General features: G+C 41.0%; 1 protein-coding gene across 4 annotated transcripts in view; it reads left to right on the top strand.

Moving 5' to 3' along the window:
- homer3b (homer scaffold protein 3b) overlaps window positions 1–19928 on the top strand; it is a 44109-nt gene that overhangs the window by 7068 nt on the left and 17113 nt on the right. For 3 of the 4 annotated variants that reach the window (XM_052073948.1, XM_052073946.1, XM_052073949.1), the window contains 4 exons: window positions 11363–11519; window positions 12455–12586; window positions 13841–13948; window positions 18405–18413. In XM_052073948.1, coding sequence (XP_051929908.1) covers window positions 11363–11519; window positions 12455–12586; window positions 13841–13948; window positions 18405–18413 — 406 coding nt within the window. The remainder of the gene's footprint in view (window positions 1–11362; window positions 11520–12454; window positions 12587–13840; window positions 13949–18404; window positions 18414–19928) is intronic. The other variant, XM_052073947.1, reaches the window with a different exon arrangement.

The following is a 19928-nucleotide window of genomic DNA, read 5'->3' as shown; positions in this document are numbered from 1 at the left end:
TTTAGCTGGTATACAGAATCCAGGACAGACTAAGGCTTCAGGGTAAATATAAAGTACGTGATTTTTAATCTGACAACCATAAAATGGGGTTTTCAGTTATTATCATTTAAAGGTCCGATGCCATCAAAATCCCCAAATTTCCACAGTTTTAAGCATATTATCAGTGATAACGAGATGGTCACGTGGTTTATGTTTGACATCTATGCAGTTTGCCGATTGTACACAAGAGCCGTTTGAATTGCAAAGGGGAGCAAAACGAGCTGATTCTATTTAGGTGATGTGGATGCGCTACTCATTGTTTAAGTACCTGCCTATTTTGTGGTTGGTACACACCGACTTAACACAAGAAAAATAGCTGATCAACAAGATGGGTATATCTTATGCAAAGTGAAATTATGCATCACTGGCCAACCTTAGAGAAGGTGAGAAATAATGGCATTGGGTTATTTTTTGAGAAAATCATAAGCAGAACCAATTCTGAAATAGAATTGTGCTATGTTCGGGCATTTTTGGGAAGGATAACAACATAAACTTTACAAAGGTTACCCGCCTCCCCATCAGCTCTGAGCACTTGTTTTATAAATAATATTTAACGACATGACATCACCAGCACATTTGGACAGCGCCTGCATGAAACTTCAAAGTAGCAATTTCAGCAACAAGTAAGCTAACTGTACGCAGTCATATTTAAGGTATATCTTGACGGTTTTCATGTTTATATTGCAATACATCAGTAGGGTGAAGCCCCTTTCCCTCTGCACTTAGTCATCTTGGTGTTTGTTGTGCCATCAGCGCACAAGTGCCTGCATAGCATTTTAGCACTAAGTCACAGGAAAGCTTTTCTTTGTTGGTTGGACTATTGCCATTAGCGCTCTGAAATCACTCTGCCAGCCCTTCTCTTAGCAAATGCGCCTTCTGACGTCACTGCGGCGGGCTCGAATTGGAAGATTTTATGTCGTATCACAGCATGTGTCAATCTTGTGCTTTGCACTGCAACGTGACGCATTCTGTCCTCGTAGCACATACACAATGAATGGGTTTGTCGACACCCCGCAGTGTGAAAAGGCCTAAGAACCATGTCACACGACGGTCTAACCTCAGCTCATGTTCCCTATTCGTGGGCAAACAATCCAACGCTTGGTGAATTCTGCTTCACAGTGACAGTAAGAGCTGACATTATTGTCAAAACGCAACGTCACTATCAACTCTTGCCCAACACAAGACACCAAGAAATAATGTACTACCAGTCATGGAAAAAAAGCATCATTATATAGTATGTACACTCACATGTGGCATTCAGCTGATAGTAGGGCGAGACGATCATGCCAAGAATAATAATCACAATTGTTTTGATTGAGATGATATGACGATGATTGAAACAATTATTCACTGATTTCACAATTTGGTATTTATTCAACCATTAAAACTCAACTACTCAAAACTATCATCATAGCCTCCTGTTCATCCATCCCTGAACGTTGAACACTTTATTCTTGAACAATCTATTGTTTTTGTCAAGTACAAAATGGCGTAAATCTCAAGTGAAACTGAAGCCTTTTGCATTTTCATTCTCCTGCTGCAGCTGTTTAACCAAGACAGCAATAGTTTTGAGTTTCTTTTTTAAATTGTGTTTTTCGTTTATTATTTTTTTCCAATGCATTTTCGCTATGCTGGGGTCAATTGTTGAGTAAATATACTAGTTTTTAAAAATAGATCTAGAGTTACTTTGACATGAGGAACTTGTAAACTGTCCCATTCTGGACCTTAATCGTTTCCCTTGAATTATAACCTGTTACAAATTGAGAGATCCAAATAAATTTCAATTAACCGCTCAGCCCTGCCTGACCGTTTAGTGCTAATTCATTTCGTCTGAGGGTGAAGGGTAACTAAGAGCCTCGGGCTTATGTGCTTCTCCTGTCGAGTGTCATTTTGAGACACAGTTTGTGATTTTAAAAAAATGTTGATCTTTTGCCTTGAGCTCAGATAAGATAAGATAAGAAAAGTTTTATTCGTCTCACAATGGCGAAATTTCCAATTAAAAAAAGATAGTGCTTGACTTGACTGTGGCAACGTATCAGGCAAAGGTTTTCTCAAGGTCAAACTTGAACAGTTTCTTTGAGGCAGAGAATATCATCAGCTGGCACCAGAGCAGCTCATCTAGGGATGACAAGCCCCGACTGCCATCGAGTTGTGCACCGTGATGGAGATAAAAGAAAAGGAAATGTCCCAGAAAGTTATGAAAAACGATTTTCCCCAAATAATTTTACACCACTGAAGGACTCCATCAGGTTCTCCTGTTGGCTTGTCTAAATTTCAATCCTTTTAGAGCTGCTTTGCTATACTCTTTTTCAAACCCTAACTACATGTCAGAGCCCAACTAATCTGAGCGACAGTAGATGTTCTTTTTTAAAAGAAAAAATGTTTTTTTTTTATACAAAGACTATGAACGACAGTAATATCACTTGCTAGCACAAGTCACCTATATGTTTATATGCGCTCGTATCATGATTATTTCTGTGTTTATAGAGGGCAGGATTTGATCATTCATGAAAATAGTCGCCAGTGCAGGCAGTTGCTTTGGTTGCTTACTGTCTGTGTCTATCAGAAGCTTGTGATTTTGTCTCAGACCACATAGGAGGCAAACACTAAATGTGATGTTCATACAAAGCAGCATTTACATTTTCGGAGTGCAATCAGTAATCACAGGAACAAATATGAGCACATTTGTTCTTAATCAAAGTGACTTAATGCTATTCTCTAAAGATGGAAGACACCCATAGAAACAATTGCCATAGAAACGTAAGGAAAAGTCGCTATGTTGTCACGTTAGCCTGCTTCCTGTAAGAGAGAGTTCCAGTGAATCACAGATTGTCGCTCTTGAAAATCCTTCTGTCTGACACCAATATCCACGATTATGCTTTAGCACACGTACTGTAGACATGTGAAATGGACTGAACATATTTGTGACCCCTTTAATTACCGAGCTGTAATCTTCATGTGCTCTCTGTGCACTCGTGCATGGATGATTAGCAATGAGTGTGTCTGATGGAGGAACGACTGTATGTATGACCTGGAAAAGATGGCAAATGATCGATTCAGATGACCTCATAGAATTGAGGCCCGAGGCTCACAGCATGGGGGTTAGACTCCCGTAGTGACAATCAGCAATTAGGAGAAAAACAGCAGCAGTGGTCCAACTTTTTTACTTCATTAACCCTGATTTGTGTATTTTCGACAGTGCATAGCTACATTATTGCGAAAGAACAGAAATGGCGGAAAGCATATTTATGAATGATAAAAGCAAGTAAATTGTCAGTTGGACTGCGATGTTGCATGGTTGAAAGACAGTTACAATGTCCCTTTTGTGTTTTGCTGCCCTCTGTCAAAGTTGCTCAACACAATAGTATCTTTTCTACCCTGCCATTCAGAATTAAACTCACAGTTGCTGAAACCAAAACGTTTCGCAATTTCAGGGTATTTGGATCAGATGTGCTGCAAAGCGTTGCTACGTGAAACTGTTTATCGTATCAAACGGGTTTCCTGTGACTGTCGAGCTGCAGTGCACTGTTTGCTCGTCCTCACCTCAGAGTAGTGGTGCTGGTGGCGTTTGAATCTGCTTGTTTCGTCAAACCTCCATGTGATGATTCCTGCCTGAGCTGATTAGCTTGAGAGGCTTTCCATGAAGCAGTCACAAGAGGCGCCAAATAAATGACTGAATCCCCATGTGATTGGGTGTGACGACTGGGAACTGATGAGTTGTCAATCATCACTTCTCATTAAGATAAGAGGACGATAGAGTGGGATTTTTGGCTGAATCACATTGGCTGGAATGCTAATTAATTTGGTTTGTCTTATTTTCTTTTGTCTGTAATTCAGTCAGGTAATTGCTTTTACTGAGGAAAATCACACACAAAAAACACTTTTCATGCTTTTTAAAATTTGCTTCATCCTTGATAATTCGGTATAACATTGCCATTGTCACTTCTGCTGTCACTCCAATTCTTCTACTGTTCCTTGGTAGCTATGACGGAAGGAAATCGAAGGGCACACCCCTTAATCAATTAATCCTTTGGCATTATCGATAAATCGTGTTACTGACTGTATTACTTTTTACCAGTTGCACAGATCACTTTTTCAATCACAATAACACTATTTCTGTTATTGTCTAAAAATGCGTCACATGACTTAAATGATAAGATCATTGAAGCAGTTTTATTCCAACCAGCCCGTTTCTCAAAGAAACCAAATTCTCAAAGGAACAAGTTCAGATCGTAGTTCACCATTCAAGACTTTTAACTAAGTTCACCATTCCAAAAAGAAACAAATTTATAGTTCTTTTTTTTAAATTATTTTTTTACATTTTTTTAAACAAAATATGATAAGTCATTACCCTCCAAACAGGTTACTGGTATTTCTTCAGTCACTGTGCTTAATGAATAAACAATTGATAGATGAATAAACAATAAGCCTTTCAAAACCCGGGCTGACCTTGCTATTTGTCACTTCGCTGTGAGGTAATCGCCATCATCCTCTTGATGACGCATGTGGCTATGCTTTTTAACCACATCAGTAACCTCAACACCAGAGATTAGAGAGCCCGTCAAAGAGACCCCTGACTCCACTTCCTCAGGGGAAGATATATTATTTCAGTCGAATTGAGGCGGAGTATTTACTCTACTAACTCAGAGGACCCTCGTTGAGGTCATTTGCTCCCCATCTTCACAATACACAGTGTTAATGGTGCACTGCTTTCCTCTCCTGAGTTGACCGATGGGGGACTCAAATATCCTTCAAGCTGTCCGGAAGACATCGGAAGAGTCCTGACATCGTCCGTGAATCTGCAAAGTTGTTTTTAGGGCATTTGTTGTTTGAACATTTGATTTGAAGTTAATCCCACTTAGATGTGAAGTGGACATTTGAGGTGATGATAGTAATTCAGCAACACAGATGCTTCATTAAATCTGCGCGGCAGTGATGTGACCCCATCTTCAGAAGATGACCCCATTAAATGACTTTGAGGAGAATTGCCTCCCCAAATGATATGTACATCCTCCCACCTCGCTAATATGGTGATATGAGATGATAAAATGAGCTCCTACATGCGGGACCGTGTTTACTTTGGTAAACAGTGTGGCATGTATTTGTGTGTACATCTCTCTCTCTCAACTGTGACTGTGGGTTTCGAAGTAACCATTTAGCCCACATTCTCTGCATGTAACCCCTCTGACTAGGGTTGCTTGAGTAGTAGCATTCCAACAGAGCCATGTTATCGCATCTCGCCCATCTCCGCTTTGTTCCACTAGCCCATTTTTCATCAAGGTGCTCTGGTTCCCCAGCACCTGACGCAGACCTTGTTTGGCCGGGCAACGCCTGAGCCGGCATGTCATTTGTTTTATTGTCTCTCATCATTGTATGAGGTAGGCATTAGCGTGAAGGACCCAAGGACACACACTGGACGGTGTTATGTGCTCATTTTTTAGCCCCAATCGGGATTCGAACCTCCATCTCCCATACGCCAAATCGATGCCTTACCAACTGAGCTATCCAGCCGCTCATAAAAATGTGTATGTGTGTATGTGTGTGTGTGTGTGTATATATATGTATGTGTGTATATATATATATATATATATATATATATATATATATATATATATATATATATATATCGGCCAGTCGCCTAAAGCGGTACACGAAAGAGAATGAGGCCAGACGAATAAACAGGCTGTTCGCAACACAACCTGCGAAAGTGTACGCTCAGTGGCAGGGTCCTAACAACAGAGCTGACCCACCAAGACTGGAAACTGAAAGGTACTGGAAAGGCATATGGGAGAAGGAGGTTGCACATAACAGCAGTGCACAATGGCTGGTGACCCTGAGAGAGGAGCACAGCAACCTCCCTGAACAGAACCCGGTTACCATAACAGTGGCAGACATACAGGAAAGAGTCTCAGATATGAAGAACTGGACAGCACCAGGCCCGGACATGGTCCACACCTACTGGTGGCTAAAGAAACTCACAGCACTCCATGAGCGCCTAGCAGTACAAATGAACCAGCTGCTGAGGGATGGGACTCACCCAGAATGGCTAACCGAAGGGCGAACCATCCTGATCATGAAGGATCCCTCAAAGGGTGCAGCCCCATCCAACTATCGGCCAATAACCTGTCTCTCCACAACATGGAAGCTCATGTCAGGCATCATTGCGGCTAAGATAAGTGGACACATGGATCAATACATGAACGAAGCACAGAAGGGCATTGGTAGAGATACCAGAGGAGCCAAACATCAGCTCCTGGTTGACAGAACAGTCGCACAAGACTGCAGGTCCCGACGTACCAACCTGTGCACAGCTTGGATTGATTACAGGAAAGCCTATGACTCGATGCCACATACATGGATCACTGAATGCTTGGAGTTGTATAAGGTGAACAGGACCCTAAGAGCCTTCGTTGCGAACTCGATGAGGATGTGGAAAACCACACTTGAAGCCAATGGCAAGCCACTTACCAAAGTGTCCATCAAATGTGGCATATACCAAGGTGATGCACTATCCCCACTGCTGTTCTGCATAGGACTGAACCCCCTAAGCCAAGTAATCACCAAGACAGGCTATGGATACCGCCTCAGAAATGGAGCTACAATCAGTCACCTCCTCTACATGGATGACATAAAGCTGTATGCTAAGAGCGAAAGGGACATAGATTCCCTGATCCACACAACCAGGATCTACAGCAGCGACATCGGGATGTCATTCGGGCTTGAGAAATGTAGTCGGATGGTGACTAAGAGAGGAAAGGTAGTCCGCACTGAAGGGGTCTCACTCCCTGAAGGAACAATAGCAGACATTGAGGACAGCTACAAGTACCTTGGTATACCACAAGCCAATGGCAACCGCGAACTGGCAACAAGGAAAGCGGCTACGGCCAAATACCTCCAGCGAGTGAGGCAAGTCCTAAGAAGCCAGCTCAATGGCAAGAATAAGACCCGGGCAATAAACAGCTATGCCCTGCCAGTGATCAGATACCCTGCAGGAATAATAAGGTGGCCAAAGGAAGAGATTCAGACCACGGATGTTAACACTCGAAAGCTCCTAACCATGCATGGAGGGTTCCATCCCAAATCCAGCACCCTGAGACTGTACGCAAGCCGAAAGGATGGAGGCCGGGGACTAGTGAGTGTGAGAGCCACTGTCCAGGATGAAACATCCAAGCTCCATGAATACATCAAGGAGAAGGCTCCAACGGATGACGTACTCAGAGAATGTCTCAGACAATGGGGAACAGAAGATGAGGCGCTGGAAGAGGGACCATCATGGGAGGACAAGCCCCTACACGGGATGTACCACCAGACCATAACTGAAGTGGCTGATCTCAAGAAGTCCTATCAGTGGCTAGAGAGGGCTGGCCTGAAGGACAGCACAGAGGCACTCATCCTGGCTGCTCAGGAGCAGGCCTTGAGCACCAGAGCCATCGAGGCCCAGATATACCACACCAGACAAGACCCAAGGTGTAGATTGTGCAAAGAGGCACCTGAGACGATCCAACACATAACTGCAGGGTGTAAGATGCTGGCAGGGAAAGCCTACATGGAACGCCATAACCAGGTGGCTGGCATAGTCTACCGAAACATCTGTGCGGAGTATGGACTGGAAACCCCAAGGTCAAAATGGGAAACACCTCCGAAGGTGGTGGAGAATGACAGAGCGAAGATCCTGTGGGACTTCCAGATCCAGACTGACAAGATGGTAATGGCGAACCAACCAGATATCGTGATCATAGATAAAGGGCAGAGGAAAGCCGTTGTAGTGGATGTAGCGGTCCCAAGTGATGGAAACATCAGGAAGAAGGAACATGAGAAACTCGAGAAATACCAAGGGCTCAGAGAGGAGCTGGAGAGAGCCTGGAAGGTAAAGGTGACAGTCGTGCCTGTGGTGGTCGGAGCACTCGGGGCAGTGACCCCCAAACTAGATGAGTGGTTGCAACAGATCCCGGGAACAACATCGGACATCTCAGTCCAGAAATGTGCAGTGCTGGGAACAGCAAGGATACTGCGCAGAACCCTCAAGCTTCCTGGCCTCTGGTAGAGGACCCGAGCTGAATGAGGGACGGACACCACCCGAGGGGTGAGATGAGGATTTTTTTTTTTTTATATACATACATATATACACACACACACAAAAGGGGAAGTTAATTAGTGTGTGCCATATTTAATTAACAGTATGAAAATCCAGTTGGCTGCTGGCTCATTAGCTTGCATGTCTTCCATTTTCAGATCGCTTTTGTTGCTTCTGTAAATCCTTTTTCTACAGCCAAAATTGTTGTCCCTTCAGGTTTCATACCAACTCAGTCGTATGTTTATTCCTGCCATCTGCGAGCTGAAGTTTGCAGGGAAAATCTGCTCTAAGCAACTACCGACAGCATTTTTTAAACTTGCTTTTCCTAAAAATTCGGAGTCATTTTTATGCAGGGGTGGGTATGTCAATTCGGCAGTCAGCAGGGCGTCATTATTTCACTCTGCCCCTGGTTGTTTACAGCCAATCAGCATCAAGAAAGTACCTACGATGTCACACACAGTCGCTACACTAGCAGACGCGTAGCCAAATAAAGAAAAATAAAATACAACAAAAAAGCAACACACACACACACACACACACACACACACGCACACACACACACACACACACACACACACACACACACACACACACACACTCTAAGTGTGGTGATTGAGGAAATAAAATAATATTAGACAATGTCATTGCAATTTGCGAAAGCAGCTGTATTTATTTATTTGTTTGTTTGCTTGTGTGTCTTTTTGTACCGGTAAACACCTCAACGCCGTTTGGCTGTCACCGCCAACTCAGACAGGCTCGGCCTGCCTGAAATAATGACGGCATGATGATTGACAGATTGGCGTACTCACCACTGTTTGTATGGTTACTTCAGCCATCATGCATGCATTTTGCAATCCTTTGGAGCATTTATCGAACTCAATTTTTAACACTTACCAATTCATGTGTAAAGGCCAACTCTGGGCCGTTAAGTTGCATTAAGTTGCTATATATTGTTATATTTTTAACCAAACTCTTTGTTTCATTAATTTCTCATAAAACTCTATCTGGTGTAACAGTGGATGCAAACTACACCCAGAGGTATCTTGGCTCTGCTGCTTTTGTATGTTATTGCAGCTTCAGCAACAATGACTATTGTTTGTATGCAAATGTTGGGTAATTTCACGCAAATCCACATGGAACAATGCTTCATATACCCCATATAAGGAACTTTCTTCTCAGTGCTTTTGTGGCCCATATTATCCTCATTAACATCAGAATAGTGCAATAAGGGCGTCTCATTGCCTACATGGATGATAGAGGTATGAAAGCAGTGAGATAATGCATTCATGCATTTTCACTACCTTATATTTCACCGTCCCTCTAACTAAGAAGATACAGTAGTGCCACCCAGTTTGATCACAATCCATTCTGTAATGTCACTTGAACTTTGAATTGCCTTTCGGAATTACTGTATTTGGAATAGTTTGTTATAATACAAACAATGCGAAAAAGCCTTTACATCGAGAACAGATGTTCCAAGTAACCTTTCAACTTATTAATTGGCATTCAAGTATGAACAAAAGCTAACAAATACCATATGACTGTTTTAAACAAATCAACACTGTCATAATAACAACTCCTTATTTCAATGTTATGTCGCTGATGCACATCATGGATCTTATATTTTTTTTACATTTTACGCTACCGGTATTATTAAATAGTGCTTTTACACATTTATTATTAAATAGTGCTTTTACACATTTAACATTAACTACTGTGGAAAAACAAACACAGGTGTGAATAATCTCATAATTTCACCTCAGTTCAAATATGGATGGGAGGCTCTTGCTGCTGGAGGCTGTAAATTTCCCCAGTGTGGGACAAATAAAGGATATCTTTTTTTTTTCTATACAGTTGCAGTGCATTTTCTCACACTATGCCTACTTTTAAAACAGTATTTGTAATGCAACACTTAGAAAAGTTCATTGCAATCTCTGTTTATTCTCCAAAATAGAGCAACAAGAATAGGCCATAATATTGGCTTCATTCTAGGGGGGCAACAAACAATTTTAATGTCCGATCACTTATCCCCGATCTTGAAACAGCCTGAATGGGCGATCCAGATTTTTCTTTTTTTCCCCCCCTCATTTCCAACAGCACACACCTTCAATGTTCCAATCTTGTTTTATTGTAAAACGTTAAACAATACAAATGGGTTGTTTTAACTGTATATGAAGTAGTTTTCGCCCTGCGATTGGCTGGCAAGCGGTTCAGGGTGTCCCCCGCCTACTGCCCGAAGACGGCTGGGATAGGCTCCAGCACCCCCCGCGAACCTAGTGACGATTAAGCGGTTTGAAAAATGGATGGATGGATGAAGTAGTTTTCTAAAATAAAAATGAATAGCCAATTTGTCATCTCACAGTTGAAGAGGACTGTGGCTAACGTTTTCAGACCTCTGCGGAGGGTTATGAGCTCTGTAGCGACAATTGGTTTTATTTTTAGGAATCTGATGATCACCAATCCCCCAAAATTAAGGAAATCTGTGCTGATCCCGGCCAATCGATCGATGCACCCCATACTTTATTTACCACACAAACTTATTGTTCTTAAACTTAATTTTTACAATTTTCTGATCTTGTGGAATTTCATACCGTACAATTATTCTATAAAGCAACACATTTTCTGCTGTGAAGTTGTATTCAGAATATGTATTTTATAAGAGAGTGTGGTTGTAATTAATCATAAAATGTAGCTGAAAGACAAAGTAACAACCATCCACGCTCACACTCACACCTAGGGACAATATAGAGCAGTGGTCCTCAACTAGAAATGCTGTCGGTCCACTTTTTTTTTTTTAATAAGAACAATGTCCGGTCCCAGGCACGGCGGTCATGGAGAGCAGGGCTATATGCCCATTTAGTATGGTTAAGCCAAGCTTATACAAATCAACACTCCTCACAACCAACCAATAATGGGGTGCATGAAAATAACAATTATTCACTTTGCCAGTACACAACAAATAATGAGAGGTATTGTGTTGTGTTCTTTTTATTTTGTTAAGTTGTGCCTGCTTAATAATAGAAATAGCCCTTTTAGGGAAATAAGACATTTTTACTTTAACTTTGTTAAACAGTAGTTGTCTTTTTCCCCTTATTTTAACAAAAACAAAACAAAATACAAATTTTACCAAAATAAATACCAAACATGAAAACAAAAATATCACCATATCATCATATACCACCGGGCTGCGTGTCAAGGGATTTGACGGAATTAAACCATTAACTTCCAGTATTTATGTTTTTTTTAAAGGGAGCAGCCCATCTTCAGCGCCCGAGCTCATGTTTTCCAGATCGACCCGGCGACAAAACGCAATTGGCTGCCGGCCAGCAAACATGCCGTCACCGTGTCCTTTTTCTATGACGCCAGCCGCAATGTCTACCGCATCATCAGTGTGGGTGGGACTAAAGTGAGTGAGATTCCATCAGTAGTATCTGTATGTCTCATGTGCAGATCACACTTCCAAAGACATCATAGATACTGTGAGAGTCACACAGGGTGTTGCGAGAGTGGTCAGATAATTCATCTGTAATAAAGCAGCACAGTGCTTTGACTCATGCATGACTACCTTTCATTGAGTTTGTTTACATTACCGCAGATGACTTCTGGCGCTTGAGAATTGTATCTGCACTTTCACTGTGTAAAGCTCCGCGTCTCTTGTTCACTCTGCTATGAAAAGCTTTTAGCGACAGACTAAAGCAACTGGCATTTTGCTAGACTAATCCCCAACATCAGATGGTTCACTTGACAAAGTTAGTGAACATATATATAATTTTTTAAATAAGCTTTTTCACTTAGCGTTTTTATCGGATGGTTGTTGGATGGGACTCCGATTCCGTCTCCCATGCCTTTTTTGAGCCGAAATTTCACGGCACGTCACCAAACAAAACTGTCACAAGCAGTGCAAACACAACTATGGACAATCTACCACCTAGTGAAAGAGCATTTCATCGTTCTGCGTGTCAGTGTACATATGGGGTGACTAAGTCCGCTCCTCAAGGGCCCCTATCCAGATGTTTTAAGCGTCTCCCTCCTGCAACACACCTCATTCAAATGATCAGCCCATCAGCAAACTTTGCCAAAATCTGATAATGGGGACTGTATTTCTTCATATTAAAGTATGTTTTAACTGATTCCAATATTTTCCAATACTGTAATTATTTTTGACCGAACACTGATAAACATTAAATAAGGGGAATATATCTTTATTTTGGGGATAGAACAGATCAAGGGAAACATCTTGGTTTGTGAACATTACGGAATGAATGAAGTTTGTACAACTGTACTTTCACTTCTGAACTGCTAAACTCAGTTTCCTTGTTCTTTCGTTCTTCGTGGCGGTAGGCTATCATCAACAGCACCATCACCCCTAATATGACCTTCACCAAAACCTCCCAGAAGTTTGGCCAATGGGCTGACAGCCGGGCCAACACCGTTTATGGCCTCGGCTTCTCCACTGAGCAGCAGCTGCAACAGGTAACAATGAAAAAAAAGGACTATTATTTGTTAGTTGATTTATAAACAAAATCGATAAGGAAAGATTAACGATGAAGAACATGATCAATCTCAGTCTAGATTAATACTGACATGTTTGACCACAGCAAATAGGAAAAAATGGCTTCTGTGTTTAAAAGGAACCCCGGCCATTACAACAAACAGGTTTCAAAAGACAACCACTGACGTCTACTATTAGAACATTTTGTTCGAAACATATAATTTCTCGGATGTTGAAAAAAAATCTTGTTGGTTTCTAACATAATTTTATAAATAATGGCTGCCGTGCTTTCGTGTGCGTAACGTGTTCTGGGATGATGATGTGATATAGTTGCTGCCTGAACTGCTGCCCTCTGCCACACAGAGCAGAACAATTGCGAACTACTACTAGCAACAGCGAAAAGCTGTCAAATAGCACCACTGCACAGCTTTGGGATCGAATTTTCAATCAAAAAGAATGTGATGTAAGACTCAATAGCTTTCCTAAAGAAAGAAATTTAAGAACACAGTGGGAGGATGCAGTTGGAAGGGACCACCTGCCCAAAAGCCCTAGGCCAGTTGTTCCTAACCTTGTTAGAGGCACCGAACCCAACCAGTTCACATGCACATTCACTAAACCCTTCATTAGGGTTAGGGTTACGCGCAAGATGTGATTGGCTATTGATCGACTCTTGAATCACTAACTGTCAATGTGCAGTTGTAAAAGCGTCAGCTCCTCGGGTCAACCGCTTGTACGCGTAAATGAGTGACTTGGCTCAATGATTTGCTGTTCTTATATGATATTATTGGTCTACAAGTTGTGCATTTGTTGTTTTCTTGGTTGTGCATGGCTGTGAAAGAAATGCAACTGTATTATGACTCCAACATTTTTTACTATTGTACTATATTTTGAAGAATGAGAATACGATTTACAAACTGTCTAGGTCCTACAAACGCTGTCCAAGTGTGCCTAGACCGCCAAAATACAGCAAAAATGTATCTTGTTGGTGCAGGGTCACTCTCTCTGAAGAGAAAATAGAATGTCTGTTTGTAAACTGTCTAAATCTGTACAAAAAACACGTTAGCCCCAAAACAAAATATTTTAGTTTTTTTTTTGTCAAGTAGTTGCCTCAATAAAATCGCTGCCGTGAAGAACTGATTGAGGGTTACTCAATGATTTGTGTTTTTATTGCACCAGTGAGTTTGGGGTTTATGCAGACAGGCTTATCGCTGTGTCACCTCTTTGTCCATCTTTAGTTTGCAGAACAATTTACGGAGGTGAAGGAGGCGGCCCGCCTTGCCAGAGAGAAATCCCAGGAGAGGTATGAACTGGCCAACCCCGCTCTCAACATCGCTGCTCCACAGGTGAATCATTAATGCCGATGCAAGCTGACTTACAAGAATGCTGTTGCCTCGTCATAGCTTCGGTGTACTGATATGTGTTTAAATGAGGACAATTTAGTCTTTTCTTTTGCGGCTTTCTGGGTGAATTTGCCTCAGACAAGAGAGAACTATGGCACTTATGTCCATATCTATACAGTTGAATACTTTGATGACCAAATCGGTTATGAGTGCGCCACCAGAGCTACTGCGCTTCCTCTCCTATTGCACCTCATGAGTCCTGCACAGAGGGAGTGGAGGGAAATCTAGCAGGACACGGGCGTAATGAGTTAGCTTTCTGAGATTTCTGTAACATTTGACAGCTCTGTGTGATCTTACATAAACACCCATTTGCAGTTTTCATTTCAGTGTGTTTGATTGAGGTGCGATTTAATTAGATTTTGTTGCTTGTTTTGTTTTCTATTGTTTTCTTTTTAGATTTTTATTTCCATTTGTGTTGCGTCTTTTGTAATATGTTTTTGTTTTTTTCTTTGTGATTCTTTTTATTTTGCATTTGCTTGTTTTTGTGTGTTTGTGATTTGTACTTCAAGGCCACCGTATAGAACATACAGTTCTGCACTCAGTTGTAGTCTTATATAAGAAGCATCATGAGCATTGTAGGATGATAGAGATGGTAGAGTCCAAGTGTTCGTACCTCAACCAGCCACAACATGGTAACCACAAGCAATCAATTTAATGAGGTCTAACGAGGGACATATATTCATGTAACCGTATACTGTGCACTACATCACACTGAGAGGTGTTTCAGAGATTTCCGTTGCAAAGCATTTCCGACTATAATCACAGTAGTAAAAATAAGAATCTGACCATGTCAAGAATGTTTCTGCAAAAGTCAAAATGATTCCTAGTTTATTGAGAGGCTTTGAAAAACTAATTTTAAAAAGTAATTAATTAAAGGACTTGAAAAAGTCATTTGTATGGTTTTAACTTAATTGTACTTATGTATTACAGTAGTTTTAAAGTGTATGTAATAAAGTGATGCAAAATATTTGCAGAGAATTAAAAGGAAAGCCACAAGTCACATGTTGGCTGCATACAACATCATTGGAAGGATAAAGAACAAGTCACAGCAGTCGAGGCTTGAATCAAACTGTACTTTCAAAAAGCTGGAGAGTTGCTTTGGACAGATGCCGTATGTTGTAATAATGTGAGTGGGAAATGAAATTCCTGCCCCTGCACGTCTGCTTGGCATACAAGAGCTGCTGTAGGCCGGAACAGCGAGTGAGAGCGAGAGTCTATATACTGCAAACCTGCAGACACAAACATCACTGTTGTCCATTTATTTAACTCTTCCTAGCAAAGAAATGAGACACAGCTGAATACTGTGACTGCCAAAGGCTCCACGGCGGGGCAGGTTATAAAATTTTATCGAAAAGCATACACTTTGCTGTCTGTAGCCAGATTGGCATTGGGAATGAGAATTTGTTCTCAATTACCTGGATAAATAAAGCTTAAACAAAACAAACAACCTTTAAAAAAAGATATAAATACGTAAATGAAAATATACATGTTCTTCCTGTGCTTGTTTGGGGTTTCTATGGCTAGTCTGGCTTCCTCCTACATCCAAACTACGCGCATGTTTGGTTAACTGTCAATTTGGTGGGAATGCAAGTGAAAGTGCTTTATTTCTGTCTTTTTAAATCTATGTTCCGATTGGCTGATGACCAGTGCAGCGTTTACCCAGTCTCTTACCCAACCTCGGCTAAAATAGGCGCCAACTCACTTGTGACTCTAATAAGTAAAGGCAGCATCGAAAATAAAAAACATCTGGCAAAAAGTAGAACAGCATGCGAAGCTCCCTTATTTTGTTTTCCACTCCACCCAGGGTTGAGATGATCTGTTGCATGAGCAGATGTGTACACTGCAGCCTCTGCAATTTAAGGACAGCAGGCAGTAAGGTGCCGTGTTCAAAAAGGGTCAGAAGCAATTTTAATGAATTTTAATTCTTTATCTTGATTCATTCCTCAGACATTTTAGACAACTCTTTGCTTGAGAAGTTATTGAGAAATGTTCTTCTCATGGAAATGTTCTGTGTGCCGCCACTAGTCTAAACCTGCCATTCTGATTTATGTTGCGTTGCGGAATAAAAATTAAGCAGAAAAAGCCACCTGTTTTTATCCATCTCAGATGTCTGCCATTTAGTCCTGTATTGTCACCTGCTGTATACTGAAATCCTCATCTTGTGAACATCCCGGCTCACCTGTCTTCTGGGTTTCAGGCTCGAAATACCTTATTTTCTTTGAAAAAAAATTTGCTCATCTCTGACTTCACTTGAGGAGCAATCTAATAATTTTGGGGGCCTTTTTTGCAACGTTAATCCCAGGGACAAACGGCTTTAGTTCATAACAATAACATAACAATAATAAAATGGCAATTTTGAGTGTAGGCTTGCGAAAAATTCTATCGAATACCAAGTGTTCTGATTAATTCTGATTAATTATATTTTTACTGAATACATTTCAGACTGTTGATCGCAGTTTTCGGACACAAGATGACATTTATTTTCCTACGTTACACATTCAGACATTCACTTGCACGTGACAGTTCGGCAACTTCAGAGACGATTGAATCATTTTTATGAAAGCAACCACACTGGAGACACAAAGCCTTTGAGCTTCTAAAATAAAGATTTACTTTCTTTTCATTTCTTCTGCTCACACCTATTGAATCGTGTGGCCCGTTCATTACAATATATCATTTTATCTGCAATATTGGATGTGGCCATTGTGTTTGCCATAAAATCGGCAAATAATATTCATAAAATTGAGTTCGAATTACATAACGCAATCAAATGCAGTAGTTCATTTTTAATCTACTTAGTTGTGGATTGACAGTACATTTCCAATTTACAACTGACCGAGGCATATTCACAAATAGATTCACTTTGCCACATCCAATACAGCTGCAGCATTGACGTACTCAAGAAGAATGTTGTCTGATAATACAGTCAAACCTCGGTTTTCGAACGTCTCTGTTCTCGACCAAATCGTTTTTCGACCCAAAATTTCTAGTTTTTTTTATGCCTTGGATTACGACCGAAAATTGGGTCTCGACCAAACTGAGCGCACTTGAATGCGCCACTTGACTCCTCTCAACTTCCTTACACGAGGAAGTGACGCTTCCTTGGGTAGACGAGGAAATGACGTTTCCTCGTGTAGCATTCTGTTGTGAGCAGACGTGTTCAAAAAAGATTTTTTTTTTAAAAGAGCGTGGTTTCAGTTTTCAAACAAATCGGGTTTCGAACAGCTTTCTGAAATGGATTATGGTCGAAAACCGAGGTATGACTGTACTTTCCAATGATCGTTGCGATGGGCGCCATTCAAGATTTGATTAGAAGCGATGGTGCTAGCTGAATATATCCAAATATATGTAGCAAAATAAGTGCTGTCTGTAGGGGATTCATAATAATTGCCCAACCCCCCTGGACACATGACCCACCCCCCAACTGGCATTTAATGTGTCCCACTTAAATTTGGGCTCAGGTGACTGGATTGTTTTGTGTGAATATGCCAAAGAGACAGACTCTTCAGAAGAAGGAGGTATTCCTTAGACATGACCAACTCCATATTTCCTTCCATTATCATATCATGCACTTGTGTCCCAATACTTTTGTCTCTTAAGAAAAGTATATGTCAGCTGGATGCAGAAGCATCAATCATTTGTTTGCCTCCTAATTGGGACCTTCATCACACAAAGTCGCCCATCTATATAGATGCAGGCAGAAAGGGAAACAAAATGCCAGTCATCTATATTTTAAAACAATATCTTGGCATTGAAACCGTGCTTAAAAAGAGTGTGTTGTGGCGTGAGGGGCACAGGTGATTCAAGGGAAGCCTTGCATGTGCTGATGCATGGAGCCATGTATAAGTAATGGGGGCTTGTGGTCTCAATGAAGCTCTGAATGTGGAGACAAGAGTTTTAGATAAGCTCAGAGAGCAAAATGGGCTGAGGCTCAAATAAATAAGTAAATAGTGTCATGTACTTAGAAAAACAGCAGCACAGACACATCACGATAAAAGCTCTCGGGAAAGCAACGTCATATTTAAAATATCCAAGATATCAGAGTTGTAAAGCCTCTTCCCAAAATGTGTCCGGTCAGTTTGTTCACTCAGTTTTGCATTTGACGACAAACCGACAAAAACACACTCATTTGAACGTCATTTATGCTTGTGCATGTCTTTTTGGCTTTCTTATTTCATTGATTTTAGTTTTTAAAAAAAAGCATTAAAAATGTATAATATACAAAATTTATGACTGTGCTACACTTCCTGCGATCATCTACCAGTCAGCAAGCATGAGGATCTGTTTCGTTTTTTTTACTTCTGTTCTTCCACATCCAGCAAGCACATCATGACTGTTTTCAATTTTCTCCTTTCTCTCCTTTTCACTAATCCATCATGGGATGTCGACACTCTGTCAGCTGTCTCAGGTATGTGAAAGGTCACGCCAATCCCTAAAGCAATATTAAGGCGGGTATGTTATGCTATTCTTAGTTATTCATCTCTGTTGCATGGATGATCTTGTTCAATAATTAATCTGCACTCTGACTAAATCTGACTTGAGAGCAAATTTAACTTCATAATGCAGCTTGTGGTTTCCACAAAGAGAACAGTCTTTGTTACCACTGGCAGCATAAGTGCAAATATGATTACCACTCCCTAGAATATTTTGTTTTCATTGATGTGGCTTTTCCGTTTCGTTTGTCTTGTTTTTTTTTAAAATCTGTTATGGTGTTGGTGCTTGATTTCTTTTTCTTTATCATGGGGAAGTAGGTAGTCTTGCAACGATATTCCCATTCCTTTTCATGGCATGATGATATTAAAAATGTTCAACATGAAAAAAATCATTTATTATGGGTGAAATCGCAAAAAGCATCTATCCATCCATCCATCCATTTTCTGTATCCCACGTGTCCTCATTAGTGGTGAGATAGAGCCTATGCCAGTTGACTGGGCGATAGGATACCCCCTGCCAATCACAGTACACATTTAAATAAATAACCACTCAGACATTTTCACACCCATAGCAGGTTTTTTCCTGGCTCAAATTAAGGCAGAAGTGGTACCATCCAGACCATGCGCAATGACGTGCATGTATTCTGTAAATTCAACTGACTCACTTTCTTTTACCGGAAACATACTGTAAGTTCAGAGTTCCAATAAGAATATGACTATCATCACGTGAAAGCATTCATGTACTAAAACTTACATCGGAGAACGATGGACTCGTAGCTTGACTTGATTTTTCTGTTTTGTTTCCTGTCGTCGGATGCCATGCTCCTCTACATGTGTGGGCTTTATACTAAATTACATGCCTCCATATAGACAGGCAGTGCTGGAAAGTACTAGATAATACACCGTCCTCCTTGGGGGAATACGGAAAGACCGGCTCAAATTAATATTACAAGGCTTTTCTAGTGCAGGAGTGTAATGCCTCAGCTGTTATTTGATGCCTGACCTTAGTTTCTGCACAGAAAGGAAAATAAATGAAATGACAGGGAGTCTAGAAATGTCCCCCCCAAAAAATCTACGTCATCTGGAAAATCTGGGGGGGCTAGGGGGGATTATTGCGATTAGCTTGACAACCAGTTTAGGGTGTTACCCCGTCTACTACCCGAAGATAGCTGGGATAGGCGCCAGCACGCCACAACCGTCATGAGCATCAGCGGATTAGAAAATGGTTGGATGGGAAAAAAAGGCTGTTTTGGGTGAGAAAATATCTGAGAAAATTGCAGGTCCAGTGCAGAAGAGCCAATGAGTGTGCTGTGGTAATCAACGTATAATTTTCTAATAAACGTAAGACGAGTGCATTCAAACATTTATATTTTATGTTATGCTCCTTACCAAAGTTGTTTGGGAGTCTCCTTAGTCAGGTCACCAATTTATTTGAGACATGTTCACATGCAGTGTTTAGTAAATTTATTAGACCACCAGATTTATACCAC

Source organism: Hippocampus zosterae, chromosome 8 (genome assembly GCF_025434085.1).
Source record: "Hippocampus zosterae strain Florida chromosome 8, ASM2543408v3, whole genome shotgun sequence".
In the NCBI taxonomy this organism is placed as follows: Eukaryota; Metazoa; Chordata; class Actinopteri; order Syngnathiformes; family Syngnathidae; genus Hippocampus; species Hippocampus zosterae.
This window is presented reverse-complemented; position numbering and strand designations above follow the sequence as displayed.